Source organism: Lissotriton helveticus, chromosome 3_2 (assembly GCF_964261635.1).
Source record: "Lissotriton helveticus chromosome 3_2, aLisHel1.1, whole genome shotgun sequence".
In the NCBI taxonomy this organism is placed as follows: Eukaryota; Metazoa; Chordata; class Amphibia; order Caudata; family Salamandridae; genus Lissotriton; species Lissotriton helveticus.
This window is the reverse complement of record NC_136062.1, coordinates 467,411,223-467,426,548: the sequence shown is the minus strand read 5'-3', so window position 1 is coordinate 467,426,548 and position 15,326 is coordinate 467,411,223. Positions and strand designations below refer to the sequence as shown.

The 15,326-nt window shown below is 42.4% G+C and overlaps 1 protein-coding gene across 1 annotated transcript in view; it reads right to left on the bottom strand.

The window, feature by feature from the left end:
• LOC144826174 (embryonic protein UVS.2-like) overlaps positions 1–15,326 on the bottom strand; it is a 102,137-nt gene that overhangs the window by 67,756 nt on the left and 19,055 nt on the right. The window contains exons 4-8 of the mRNA XM_078684569.1: positions 13,461–13,636; positions 11,367–11,448; positions 8,109–8,236; positions 4,350–4,465; positions 2,288–2,513 (exon numbers count right to left, since the gene is read on the bottom strand). Of these exons, the coding sequence (XP_078540695.1) occupies positions 2,288–2,513; positions 4,350–4,465; positions 8,109–8,236; positions 11,367–11,448; positions 13,461–13,636 (728 nt within the window). The remainder of the gene's footprint in view (positions 1–2,287; positions 2,514–4,349; positions 4,466–8,108; positions 8,237–11,366; positions 11,449–13,460; positions 13,637–15,326) is intronic.

The window sequence follows — 15,326 nt, the reverse complement described above, 5'->3', positions numbered from 1 at the left end:
GCATCCCAAATTACCTGTCCAGCCAGTGTTCACCTTCATCCAACCTCCTGGTCTGAGCCTGAGCCTCTTTGTGCAACCGAGATTCCCCATTGGTGTGCATTGGGTTCCCCAACGCTGCTTTGCACCCCTGCACCTATCGCCCCTGTGCCTCTAATGGCATAGTTATGGTGCTGCCTTATGCCCCCCTCTGTGGTCACCTTAACCCTCGCGGCCGGTACCTGAAACCACAGTCACATACCTGCAACCTGCACCTTTTGTGGGTGCCCCTAGCCTCCATTGACTAACATTGAGCTCAGTGACCTCTGCACCCGGCAGCACCGATGCTGCTGCTGGTGCAGTACCTGCCTTAAACTGGACCTTGCCCAGTGCTAGTTTAAACCCCCAAAGACTGGAACAGTAGGTCGTATACTTACCTGTTAATGCATATACCTGTTTTCCTCTCATAGGATTGCATTGCCTTTTCTCCTATTGCATTTTACTGTCTACAATTGCTATGCTAAGTTCTATTATCGCTGACTGACAATACCAAAGTATTTTTAGTACTGTAAAAAATGTCTGTTACCTTGCAAAGCAATTTACACTGAATCTTGAAAAGTATTATTGCTATTCTTGAAGCTGTTACTTACATGCAACTGAGTTCCTCTTGGTTCTAAAAAAAAATAACAAAGCAATAACTTTTTTATAAAAGAATAATTGGACTTGAATGCAATCTTTGAGTGTTTGTAATCGTTTTTTGGCTGTGTGTGTACAACAAATGCTTAACTCAGCCCTCTGATAACTGCTCGACCACACTATCACAAATAGAGATTTATTATTATCTACTTAAGCCTCTTTGAGACTCTGGGGATACACTGGACTCTGTGCACACTATACCTTACTTTGGTATATTATGTACCGAGCCAGCTTCCTATACTCCCCGAGACCTTGACTTCAGATTCCACGGACTTAAAGGAGACAAGGGAAGAAGACACGCTGCTGATCCAGGAACTGAGTCCTGCTGAAGAAAAAACAGATGCCAAACCCTGCCAACTACGGACTCAAAAACTATGGTCTGCCGTCCCTACCTGAAACCTGTGCAGCCTCCAAGAATCCCAGAGCCCTGCCAGTCTTTGCCAATTGTCTGGGACCTCCTTTTGGACTTCTGTTACTGGTCCCAGGTACGCCGCTGATAAACACCGACACAAGATGAAGATCGGCACAGACCGTGTCAATGCGATTCACCCCATCAACAAAACGTTGCACCAGCTAAGGCTTGTTGGTAACCAATCTGGTAACTGACCCCTTCATGGCATCCAACAGCCTGAAGGATCCTCACAGCACCTGCGACCTATTCTGGAAACAGCTCCACTACTTCGAGCCTGTTCCCTATTTCTGGTGATGTCAACTATGTGAAAGCAGCAACTTGGGCACGACCATGACGTACTGACCTCACCTCACCTGCAGTTGATTGCCACCAGTGAAGAACAAACTCTGCATCCCGAGAACTCAGGCACCTCTGATCCAGAATCGCCTGCTGTGCCTGAGCAATGGGGCGTCCAAAACTCTGACTACCCTTGGGGTAAAAATTCCCCTGAACCCTGGCTACCGCTGTCCCCCAAAACTCTGTGGAGAAGTGTTGCTTCCATTGACCGTAACAGGAAATGTGTTGGCATTACTCTGCTATCTAACCCAATACTTTTATTCTCCTTGACTGCAACCCTCTCTGCCTGATGGTAGTGGCTGCTGTTGATTTAAACCTATAAGCATTTGTGTCTTGAACTGCATTGGTTGGAAATTGACATGCAAAGCATTTATTAACTTTTGAATGAAGCTCTTGGTTTCTAAAAATAGAGATCAACTTTTTTTTTTACTAACTGGTCTCGGGTTATTTCTTGAGTGTGTGAATCATTTAATGCCTCTGTGTTTGCCAGCAAATGCCAAGCGTTACCCTCTGATAAGCCTAACTGTTTGCCCACGCTACAATGAAAAGAGCATTGGAATTATCTACTTTTAACTCTGCACACCTATTGGGGATCCACTAGACTCTCTGCACAGTGTACTTCATTTTAGTAGACTATTTAGAGAGCCAGATTTCTACACCATACTATTGCTGTGGGAGGCCTCTAAGTCCTCCGTACCCTGTATGCGAATAGCCTGACAACAAAGACCTTACCATTGCTGTAGAAGGCCTCTGTGTCCTCCCTCCCCTGTCTGTGAGTGGCCTGACACCATGGGCTATATCATTGCTGTAGGAGGCCATAATAACCCACACCCTTGACTGAGAGCAGCATGACACCAAGGACCGTACCATTGCTGTAGGAGGCCTTGAACCCACTGGCAGTGATGGAACCATCCGTCACAAACTCCACCAACATCTCATTTCCGGAAGAGGTGAATGGCTGGAGCTGTCCCGTCCCACACGCTTTGCTGAGTAAGACTGGGGCAGTCTTATTGTTGCCATCGTAAATTGTGAGGTAGTCAGAGGCGCAGTTTGGGGATGATTGGAGATCAAAGGCATCAAACTGCAGAAGAATCTGAGAAGAAAGAGTTAGAAATTAGACATACGATCTCCAGAGTGTTTATAAACTTTTATTTATCCTTTGTGTAAAAAAGGACTGATTTTCAGTTTTTAAAAGCTAGCCGCAGACTCGACTCAGTTAGTGATTTTGCATTGCCTGTCAGACAATACCTGCATACCTTTACCTCGAGTCTTTAATTTAGTGACAGCTTCTATCTATGGCCTCTGTCACCACCATCCCTCCACTTCAATAGTGTATTTGAAGTGACATGGCACCCTTATGCTGTCCCTGCACCCCCTGTTTTCTCTCTTGGTGCCTCTACTTGGAACCAAACCTATGCTGAAGCTCAGGTACCTCTTGTGAAGAAGTTACACACTGGATTCTGGATTGCTTGTTCTAAGCTGTGGCTCTCTGTCAACACCATATATTTAAAAGAGTAACCGGTGTAAGCTTCAATACACATGGTACAATTGCCTCCTCACTGGACGCATAGTGAAGGTCATACACTTCTCTGGGGCACTGCCTCTGGGTTATCAATAATATTTGCCATACCTTTGAATGTGAGGAATAACACTCTTTACAAAGCATGTGTTTTCTACACATGCCATTACAACGCAAGTTGTTGCAACGACACGTTATTACATTGCATGCCATTACAACACAAGTCGTTACAACGACTTGCTGTAGGGGGGGCTGGAGTTTGGAATAGTATAATTTACTATTCCAACTCCAGTGTGTCCAACAGTAGGGAAGGTGTTAAGTTGAAAATCCAACAAATCCAACACCTTCGGCCCCCTACAGCAAGTCATTGTAACAACTTGCGTTGTATTGGCATGCGAAGTAACAATGCGTCGTTGTAGCGACTTGCGGTGTAATGGCATGTGATGTATTGCATGCGTTGTAAACAATGTTTCCCAATGTGAGTGAAGCCCAACAGCAGACCATGAAATGAAGAAGGCTGCCACCCTTCACAGTAAATCTCACAAAGGATTTCCACACTTGGAACGGAAGCTCATGTTTTGTGTAAGGGTTGTACATTAGAATATCGAGCAGAGAAATATCACATACAAAAACATTGTAGCTAGAATATTGACTATCGCAACATTCTGAATAAATATTGCTAAGTATTGATTAACTACTCTCCGCATCACTCAACATTAAAGCCATATATCCATGTATTGTCAAGATAAATGTCAAATTAAATATAGTAAGTCTATATGTTCCTATGCATATCTTGACCATAACCATATTTTTGTAGCTAATATTTTGGCTATGATTTTTTTGTAGCACAATATTTTAAACTCAATATTCTTGTCCCATACACTCAGGGGGGTAATACCTGTCGCTGTGCACCCCAGTATTCTGTACTGCTACACTGTTTAATAATAGGTTAACCCTGGTGTGCCCTTATCCTTTGGGGAACTACACTGACATTCTCTCTCACCTTTGTATACTGCGCCCATGAGGCATTTCTTGGTAGCCCAATTTGAATTTGATTAAAGTCTAACTTAGTTGCCCCTTGTAGACTCAATCTTTAAGTTGTATTCCATCTATTCTGCAGTTGCATCACTACTGTAGATTTAAATAACACCCACTAGTTGGTTCTTCTCAGAAGCTTTGCAACGATGGTGTGGTGCGTCATCGGAGAGAACATTCCAAGAACAGATCTTTCTCCTCCTCACTCATGGACCACTCTAACAAGAGGGATTAACCTCAGCAGCTACCTCTGCCACCTGTCAGTGAGGCAGGTCTTAACCCAGTGCACTACCTAAAGACCCACCCCTGGCGGCTCTGGGTTCTAGCAGGAGGAAAGGAGGACCGACTTTATCAGCTTCTTTTTGAAGGGATTACCTTATCAGAAGGCATTCGGATCAGGTAGACACAGTTGACGTTGTTTGGGTATGAGGAAGGGTTATTGGATGACATCAATGTGCCGGTTGGGTCAGAGAGAAGAGTACTGCACAGACCTGAAATCAAATATGAAAATGAAAATTCTTTAAACATCATCTGTCTTGAAAGTATACTATGCCTACGGCAAGTACCTCCCTCCAAAGCCTCTTATCCAGAACTTCTCAGTTAGGTTCACTCGTATTTGAGCAGGCATCTTATTCCTCCACCAAGAGCAAGCCCCTTTATCTAAACAATGATAAGACTGATACAGGTCTTAACAATGATGTATAAGCACAGACAAGAATATTAGTAGGTACCAAAAACTACACTGGACACATTGAACTTCATCAGGAACTGCCCTGGTGCAGATACAATTGCAATAGAGGATTTTAGGAGACATACGTAAAAATTAAACTCTACTCCTAATGCAAAGAAGACATTGAACCCAACAGCAGGCACATTTTCAGACCTGTAAAACCCAAAGGTCAAACTCCATAAATGGAACAAACAGAGGCATAGCAGACCTCTAACATTAAAACCATCTGAAGCGCCAATATAAGAGGAACGTTTCCATAAAAAAGAGGATTGTGCTTTGATCTCTTCAGTTGATGAATAATAGGATCCAGTCAGAGATATCAATCCTACCATCTTTTCAGCACTCAACACTAAGCTTTATTAGCACCTGGATGAACGACAACCAACTGAAATTAGACCCAGACAAAACTGAGCTCATCCTCACAGGTGGATTATCAAACCCATGAAACGCCAGTGTTTGTCCCCCTACACTAGGTAGTCCCCCACTCCCTGCAACTTCCGTCAAGACTTTAGGGATCATGATTAGCAATGATCTTTCCATGAAGGTCCAGATAAGCTCAGTGGTTTCGGCGTGCTCCTTCCATCTTCGCAGAATCCGGAAGATCGGTAGATTCCTAACCACTGAGGGCCTAACCCTGACTGTCCTTGCCTTCGTAATGTCGTGTATTGATTATGCCAACTCTCTTCATGTTGGCATCCCCGCATACCAACTACAAAGTTTGCAGCTGGTGCAAAATCATGTAGCCAGACTTATCGCCCACCAGCCCATATGACATCACGTTAAACCCCTATTGAAGAGCCTTCACTGGCTCCAAGTGGCTAAACGCTGTGCATTTAAACTGGGATGCACCACATTCAAAGCCCTAACGGGGAATGGACCTGCCTTCCTCTCTTCCAGGATTCAGTGCTACATCCCCTCTCGAGAACTGCACTCCTCCAATCTTAATTTGCTGACTGCCTCCGTATTTAAACGTAAGAAACTCGGCGGGATCAGATTTGCGATATTAGCTCCACAGCTCTGGAATTCGCTTCCTGTGGAAATGAGGCTTACAGCCTGTTACGTACAGTTCAGGAAACTCCTTAAAACCTTTCTCTTCACTTAGGCATATCTGTAAGTCAAATACATCACTCTCGCAGCCCCCCTCTTGCTTATGAGCGCCATTAAACCGGCTGGTGTACGTGCGCTGTATAAAATTCATTTAGCATAACATAACATAACATAACAGAGAATAAATGATGGAATTCTATCAGGAATTTAATAATCGGATCCCACCAGTAGATAAATGCGACGATCCCATCAATGAATGGATACTAGGATTGCTGCATGATATGAGTTCCAGAATCTTGTGAAAGGAAAAATGCTGAATTTCCAAGAAAGGGATAAATGCAAAGACTCAATCAGTAGATGAATGCTCAGATCCTGTAAAAGTTCAATGATGGGATCTCATTGGTGGATGTAGCCAGGATGCTATGAGTGTATGAATGCTGGGATTCCATTGTGTGTCAGTCAAACAATGCACTGGTAATGGGATCCTATCAGGAAATATGTCCTGGTATCTTATCAGGAGATCAGAAAGGATCATGCCAGTAGACCAAAGCGGACATTGTAGCCAGAAATAAATAGCGGATCCTATTTACATACAAAGGCTGGGATCCAATTATTAGCGAATGCTAGGATCCACTGAATCCATGCTGGGAGATGAATGCTAGGATCTCATACGGGAATAAATGTTGGGATACTGTCATGAACTGAATACTGACATTGCACCAAGGATAACTGCTGGGATCCAAACACGGGATAAATGCTAGAATCCAATCAGTGGATAAATGCTGGAATCGAATAAAGAGATAAATTCTGAAATCCAAATAGGAGATACATTCTGGAATCCCATCGGGAGACAAGTGCTGATAACCTATCAGAGGATAAATGATGGGATAGCATCATGATGGGAAAAAGGCTGAAATTCAGCCAGGGGATAATTACTAGGATCTCTTCAGGAGATAAATGCTGAGATTTCATCCTAACAGTAGAAAGAACAGGGCGATTATCGGTAGCAGGTTTTAGTTCTCAGCAGGGCATAGGACAGTTCTAGATGCCTGCCTTAGGTGATGATGGTCAAAATATCTTTATCTTGACTGGTATTGTTAGATTTATTTGCTTGACCAGCTCTGAGCAGTCTACAGCCCTAGACTGGTTCTGATCATTTTGGAGGAGGACAGACACAAAGTTTCAGACTAGAGTCCTTCAAATCATTAGAGGTGGAGGTTGAATGTGCAGTACCCTAGGGCCACCATTTCTTTCTCTCTCCCTCTTGTTTTTCAAGATGCTATTTCTATAATTATAGCATTGGAAACCTGAAATAATACTTATTTGCTGACGGCATCTAGATCTATGTGCACGTGTTGGTCCTCTAGGCCATGGGAATGAATAAAAGTGAGCTCAAGATAAATGGTGCAAATTTGAGATACTCTGAATAGGCTCAAGTCACAGACTCCCGAAAAACCTCATTTAGCCCCCGGAGATATTTGATATCCCATCCACCTGGACTAAGCAAGCTAAACAGCTGAGGGTCAAATGGGATGTAGAATTGAACTTTGAGGCTCACATCAGCTCTGTAGTGTGTTCTGGTTTATTCAGCATAAAACACCTGAAACAGACATTGCCCATCACCCAAAACAAATCTCACAAAATCATAATTGGTTTACAGACTGAGTCAAATCTATATTATGCCATTTCCTTTATGAGTTAGCTCCCAAAAAGCAAAGTGCTCAGATGCAATATGTACAAGCTATTGTTTTAAAACTAGGGATATATTGTTGCATATTCGCAGGCTAGACTTAATTGGTACATATCCAAAAGCCCCTATCCAAAAGGTCATTATCTTCAACAAAGCATTTCATGTTTTCAAGTGCATCAATGAATCAACATCAGCCTGACCTTGGGATAAAATCATTAGTCATATTCCCTCCTTTAACCCAGGGTCATTTGGCTTATATCTTCTCCACAAGGGAAGTACTGACATTCAGGGTAAGTGAAACTAGCTTCTCGCTAGTCAGCCCAAAAATGTTGATTGTACTGCCTGCGCCTCGATATTAGAATAGAAATACTGTGCTTACCTTTAGGAAAGCCGTACAACATTCCACTTGGGGTCTTTTTTTGCAGTACTCACATGTATATTGTATTTTATACTAGTTATTTAGAGATGCTGGCAACTAAACACAGTAATTCGTTTCATACTGGGTGCTTCAAAATAAACTAAAAAAAAATAAAAAGTCCCATGATGTATGATATTGGTGGAAATTGAGCTGGAATCATTAAAAACGATAATAATACAACCTGGGGGGGGAAAGATGCTGTGACTGATATGAAATTTCTGTATCTATCTGGGGGCATGCACTCCTTACCACACTGGTACAGGGTGTTGATTTTGGAAACATCCAGGGTGCTAAGTCCATCTCTCTGTCCAATGGGTGTATCAGGATTTGGTTTGGGGACGATGGTTGGCTGTCCAGATGTGCTACTGAAAGCATACCTGGGGAAAGGAAGACATCACAGGTAAAGCCCCTTGTTTATGTGCAATTCTAATTCATTATTCACTAATAAAACTCTCCAGCGAGTTCAGCTGAGTCTACAGCAGGAACAGGTGTGGGTCAAATATTTGGTATTTTCTTAAAACATTGTATATCTTAAAACATTGCATATCTTAAAACATTGCATATCCTAAAACATTGTATATTTTAAAACATTGCATATCTTAAAACATTGCGTATCTAAACTCAATCTCAATGCTTTTCAAGAACGAGCCCACTGCAGATCCTGCCCAGCTCAACTTCACTTTCTTACTTTTATCTTCCAGGACAGTTCCACTCTGTGGCGCCCATGTACACCAACCCAGTCATCATTCTGTACCCCGCTTCACATACAGCCTATCAGTACTAACCAATCATGATGACTAACACAGACATGATAGCACTATTCCTCATCTATAGATATTTCACTCTGGGAAAACATGTTGGCTGACACAGCCATTACTCCACTTCACTTTTTTAACTTCATCTACGGCATTTCCACACTGTGGCGCCGACTACCAGCCCAGCCATCATTCTGTACCCCGCTTCACATACAGCCCATCAGTACTAACCAATCATGATGACTAACACAGACATGATAGCACTATTCCTCATCTATAGATATTTCACTCTGGGAAAACATGTTGACTGACACAGCCATTACTCCACTTCACTTTTTTAACTTCATCTACGGCATTTCCACACTGTGGCGCCCACTACCAGCCCAGCCATCATTCTGTAGGTCAGCTTCACATACAGAGAGTCAGTCCTAACCAATGATGTTCACCAACCTAGCCATTATGGTACTACTCTTCCTCATCCATGAACATTCCACTCTGTAGGAACATATTCACTGGCACAGCCATTTCTCATTTTCATCACCATTCCACATTCTTCCATTGCTCCTCTTCCCTTCTAACAGACAGAGTCAACACTACTCTGGTGGTCTTCTTCACATATTGAGCTCCCAATATGCACCAAGCTTTGCTCCCTGAACCCAGCTCACTATCAAAGGTGAATTAAACACCACCCTCTAGGTCCCAGGTCCAGCAATCTGCGTGCTGATTAAAAAAAATCCTAAACAAATGTGATCAGAATCATTGGGTGTGAATAAGGGTTTAGAGGATGGTGGATTAGGGGGTGGCAAAGGGCATTACCTATGCCATCCCAACGGTACTCCATCTGCTAAATTTAGACATGACCACCAGCCCATCAGTCATCTCTTCACTATAAAAGGAAACACCATAACTGTGATTTCTTTCAATTACTGAAAAACTGTAGTACCAAAGCACTCACAAAGTGGTAAAAAAGAACAGGTTCAAGTCTTCGCAATAATTCATATTCACATTACTGTTGATTCTAAAATGAAGACAATAGCCAGATGAATGTAGACCGTATAATTGTATTAGACCCAGGAGAAACAGCCGACACGTGTTTCATCACAAGGTGACTACTTCAAGGCTGTAAACATGTATATACAAATACAGTAATTTTCAATATATATGTTCGAAAGGCACACACTATCAAAAAAGACATTCTAAATGTTGTCACATTTTAGTATCAAATTACTAGGATGGAAGTAGCCCATTGATTATGCCCTTGCGTAGTAGTACTAGAAATCGCTCAATTCATACATTATTTAAAACTAAAAATAATCCAAGCATGAGTATATATGTGCCTGGAGTAAGGTACACAATTGGAGCCTCAGAACACAGGTGGAGTGTTAGATCTGTACATTCTGAGTATATCACACATTTATACTGATTACCTGGATCATTTTTAATTTTATATAATGTAAGAATTTAACGATTTCTATTACAACTACTGAAGGGCATAATAAATTGTTTCGTCCTTCCTAATAATTTGACACTGAAATGTAACAACATTTATGAATTTCTTTGTTGACAAACAGTGTATGCCTTTTGAACATATTGTTTCTCCTGGTTCTAATACAGATATACGGTCTACAACCATCTGGCTTTTGTCTTAAATTTAGAATCATGAAAACACATAAGGGGTGCTAAGGTCTGTAGTGGCCTTGAATGTCTAACGTGTACTCAAAGAATAAAGGTATAGACTGTAAGAGTGAAAGAGCAAAGCAGAGGTGAAGTGAACCCATCAGCCCACCCATTGGCGGAACTTCATCATCTGGGTTTAAGAAACACCAGCCTGTTATCCACTAGGTGTCTCACCTTGAGAGGAATGTGAGTACGACAGCTAGTATATGGTACACCAGTGGTGGAAAACTGGGTAGTAGTGCATAAAGGACTGTGGGAGGTGAAGAAAGTTGCAGTGTACAAAGCATATGTGCTATAGAGAAAGTGGTGAGATAAAATTGACTAGCATGGTGCCTAATAAACCTTTATTCAGACGGTCACCATGGTGCCAAAATTAAAAGCAGAGTGTGAATGTATGTAAGTATATATTACCATTCATAGGTGAATCAATCGGTCAACAGTTATGTGAATACAAATTATTGTGTAGACTTCATATTGTTCTTTTTTGGATACTCTGTGAGTGCTTTGGTTCTACAGTTTTTTATATTCACACAAAGGTACTTGTCCTAATGTGCCTGAAGCATCCACGGTAGTAGGCTGCTATTGTACCAATATAGCACCTACCAGATACATTTTGATAGTTTCTAACAATTTTTGCACTCAGTGTGATCTACAAAACCACTACTACCTGTTATCACATTCCTTTCAATTACTAAATGTTTTCACCTAGGTTATGGGGGTCATTATTAGTTTTTTCCTGTCCTTCAATGCTAGGTTTTTCCTGACGGAGAGGGACAGGAAAAAAGAAAGGTATTACACCGTCCACCCTAAATAGGACAGGCATTGTAATGCCATTCCTCAGATGGCCGCTACTCCATTGGGCTGTCAGAGAAAGTACTTCATCAACGGGATACTTAGGGTCCGCCCATCTTTAAATAAGCGGGTGGTCCTAGGGTTTGGCGGAGAGGGAAATCCGTCATGTTTGCAAAGGAGAACCTTGTCAGACAAAATCAAAATCAGGGTCACTGTCTATATGAAAAAGCCTTTAATGAGAGTTTTAAACATTAAATGTCTTAGCTGAGCATAGGAGACTTACATCCCATAATGCATCACGGAGGAGTAGTCGTACTCCAGGCCAAGGTTGTTGGTGTTCTCTTTGTTAAAGTTGCCGATGTTTCCTGTTAAGATGAGAAGAGAGTTAAGATGAGATAGTGATGGGCACAATTCAATAGAGTGAAGATCCCAGCTCCCTAGGGGGCAGTGTTCCTGTGTGTCATCGCAGGGGTTAGAAGTAGTCTAATGGCTAGGGTGGTCGAATTTAAAACATGGGGGAGGAGGTTCATATCTGGTCCTCGGCACAAGAACGAAAAGCACGTAATTTGAGGTAAATCACTTAATGACTTTAGTATGTGATATGAAGTTGTCAAATTCAAAATTTTAACCCCATTTAATAAAGGGCACCATCTTGCTCCTGAGCAAGAATCACGCTAAATAAACACCAGTGTCTACATACATCTATCAGGGATGCACTAGAGTTTCAGCCAGGTTTAAAGATAACTCACTGTTGTGTTTTTGAAGGGAAAATCATCATGTGTTTTTCCTTATGAAACTTTTTTGCCTCATAAAGTGATCCAGCCCCCTTGATAATCTCCAGGGTGCAGCCTTCACCTTACATTGTATAGTATTGTATCGTATCGTAGTTGAATTTATATGGCGCTTACTACGCTGGACAAGGCACTGCAGCACTTTATGCCAGGGAGCACACTGCTCCGGGCACCCAAGGTTTAGTGGTTAATCCAGTGGTTGTTGGTTATTGGGATTAGTCTTCTGCTCTCAGGAAAACCCTTCCATGCATTTACTCCAGTTTCTTTGAGGAATTGAAAACTATTAGGAGTTAGTGGTGATCATTTCGGAAATGGAGGTGGTATGTGAGGTTCAATAGATGATTTGTGGGATTAATACATGAAAGAGGAGATTAGGTATTATTAGTTTGCAGGAATGACTTTCAAAACAGAGGTGATTTATCTGAAAATATGGAATAAAATGACTACATTAGAAGTAATTATGGAGATTAAGCAAACATTCTTGTGCGTTGAAGTAGGCTGTGCTCAGAGGGAGGAGACATGCATTCGAATGAAAGGGAGAGGGGAGGTTTTCATTCAGAATTTTGGGAATACAGAAGAGGATTTTTGAGATGCCACGAAATAGGAGGCTAACACAATTGTGAAAAGAAACACCATTATTTGCATGTGAGATAGTGTAGTGAGAAAGAGTGGTGCTCAAGGTGCTGTACATCTCATCCAGCCCTGGGCCCAAATATCAACACATGCTTTGCATCAGGCTTATGCGACTTTTCTAATGCAAACTCTGAACAAAGTGTTCAGATGGTATTTACAATCCAACTCAAATCGTGATTTGCATTGAATTGTAATCCAAAGTAACAAAAAGGTATGCTTTGCGCTGTCTTGCATTACTTTGCATCAAAGGGCCATTCAATGGGTGATGCAGAGTCTTTACTAGGCATGTGTGCTGCATTGTACAGCACACGTGCAAAGTGGGAAAAGTCTTAAAGCATAGTTTTGTATTGCAAGGGACCATTTTCAGCACAAACACTATAGTTCCAACAATGCAGACACTCTAGTGCTATGGCGCAAGGGTCTCTGTGTTGGCACATGTCTGCCTAAAGTCTGCCTCCAGCTCTGGGAGAGAGCAGAACAGTGCCACATCTTGGTATTACATTCACACAATGCAGCACAGCAACTTAACATTAACATTTCTGTGTAAATCTGGACCCCTTGTCTCTAAAGCAGGGCACTGCAATTAGCAGTAACTGATCCTCATTATGGATTTCAGGAAAATGCATTTTAAGCATGAGTCACAATTTATCCTGTGCCAAACATTTTTATGTAGGCAAGGAACAATGGTTTCTAATGAAACTCTGTTCCAGTTGATGACCTCAGCAGATGTAACTTTTGTGAAAAAGACACCAGGCTGCTTATGACTGTAACAAATATTGATCACCGTAACCAAGGGTCAGATTGGTAGAAAGGGTGTGCTGGTGGGTATCTGTGATCAAACCTAAGCTGAACCAATCAGGTGTCTAAATCATTGCCAGGTGAGCCCATCAGGAATCTGAGTTGTACTCAGTTTTGCTTCTCCGTAGTACGCGATGCCCAGGGGTGTCACTGACCAGGCGAGACGTTCTCCGTCATGATGGTCACATAGTTGTCACGGTCGCTGCGGCTTTGCTCGTGGTAGAAGCCCAGGGCGTGGTTCAGCTCATGCTGGATGGTCCCTTTCCACACACATCCCTGAGAGAGAGATACCTGCTGACCTCCCCCTGTCTTCCCGACGGTCGACCAGCACCTGCGGGAGAAGATGGACCAGGGAGATCCATAAATCACTGCAATAGCACCTTCAGAGAAAGAATATTACAATATTACCTCATACAAGGCATCGGCCTGTGTGTCTACCCTCCAACTGTCTTTAACTGCAAGGGAGGAGGGATTCTAGGACAGTGACAATGTGCAGGCCGGGTTGTAATGAAAGACCTTGTATGCAATTAAAAGCTGTTTCACCCTGCACCAGTCTGATTTATTTCTGGCCTATCCTGTGATATTGTCTCCCAGTAGACTCCACTCCACATCAGTCTGTGCTGTAGCCCGTCAGAATCGGTCTTTAGAATTAATCTCAAACCCTTCCTGTTCGATACCTCTCTTACGGTTTTGTAATCTTACAGTTCTCTCCTCACTTTTGTAAACTTTTTGCTAGCCCTGGGACACCTCACTGGGGGTAGCTGTGCACTCTATAAATGTCATGAATTGAATTGAATCTTTGAGTATGGTCTGCCTGGGGATCACAGATCTACCAGCTGGCCACGGTTAATTCTGTTCAGTCCCCCATAACTGGGATCCATATTGCAACGCAGTCAGTGTTCTAGTTGTGTGTGGTATGTTACATGTTTGTTGTGCAGCTGAGAAAGCATATGCATTGAGAGTGCTGTCCTAAAATGATGGGTCCCTCCAGATGTCCTTATATTTTGTGTACTTGTTTCTGCCTCTGGAATCTGTGCATTTGGACCTCATGGATATATGGGTGGAACTAGAATATACAGTAAATCTCTTTCCTGCTAGCTCCAACATTTTTTGTCCAGCAAAAGGCCCCGAGACCCCCTCCTGCCTTGTGTTGTAATGGGCATCGCATAGAGAGACCTGGCCAGTCAAACATCAAACATATCTAGGTCAGGCTGGTACACTGTAACACTTTGGTACCTTTGTTCCACTGAACAAAATAATTAAAAACACAACTATATTGAAAGACTGAAGACCCATTGCTGGCCATAGCAGAGACCAGCATAACATCCCCTTATAGAATAACATTTTGCAAGGACTCCAACTGCACTAACGTACTACAAGCATGCTAGGGTATTGCATTATGTTGTATTTAGGCCACATGACAAGACGTCTGTGTTTAAGTGTTCACTGTGTTAACTCCCTTGTTTTCTTTTCTGTAAATACAATTCCCAATCCCATTCAAAATTCACAAAATAGCATTTTTACTGGATTTGTAGATAATTGTGTGCAATTGCTTTTATTGTACTGTGAGTTCCAAACCATCAACCACCTCCTGGAGTAACCCTTGGCTACTCAGTCTTGCTGCTCTTAAGGAGTCACAAGTACAACAAGTAGTAATTCAGTTGTGGTGCAATGGAACCTGTGGCCCTGGGATACCAGTGGTAAATCATGTGGCACAGTACGCACCAACCACTGATACCGCACAGTAACTACTGACTGTCCCAGAAACCTTATTAAACTCTTAACAGTTCATTAAAAACAACTGTAAGAAAAGCATCATATCGAGACCTCAGTGACCACCCTCAGAACTGTCCAGGATGGTTTTCAACTAGGGAGTTACAGCTTCAGCAAGTGAAACACATCTGGTGCTGATTATATTTGAGGAACATGCGGTTCACTGGCAGAAATACACTCCATGCTACAAGATAGAGAGGAACAGTAGACAGACCAGTGGTGGTAGCTACATCACAACACCAGGGATT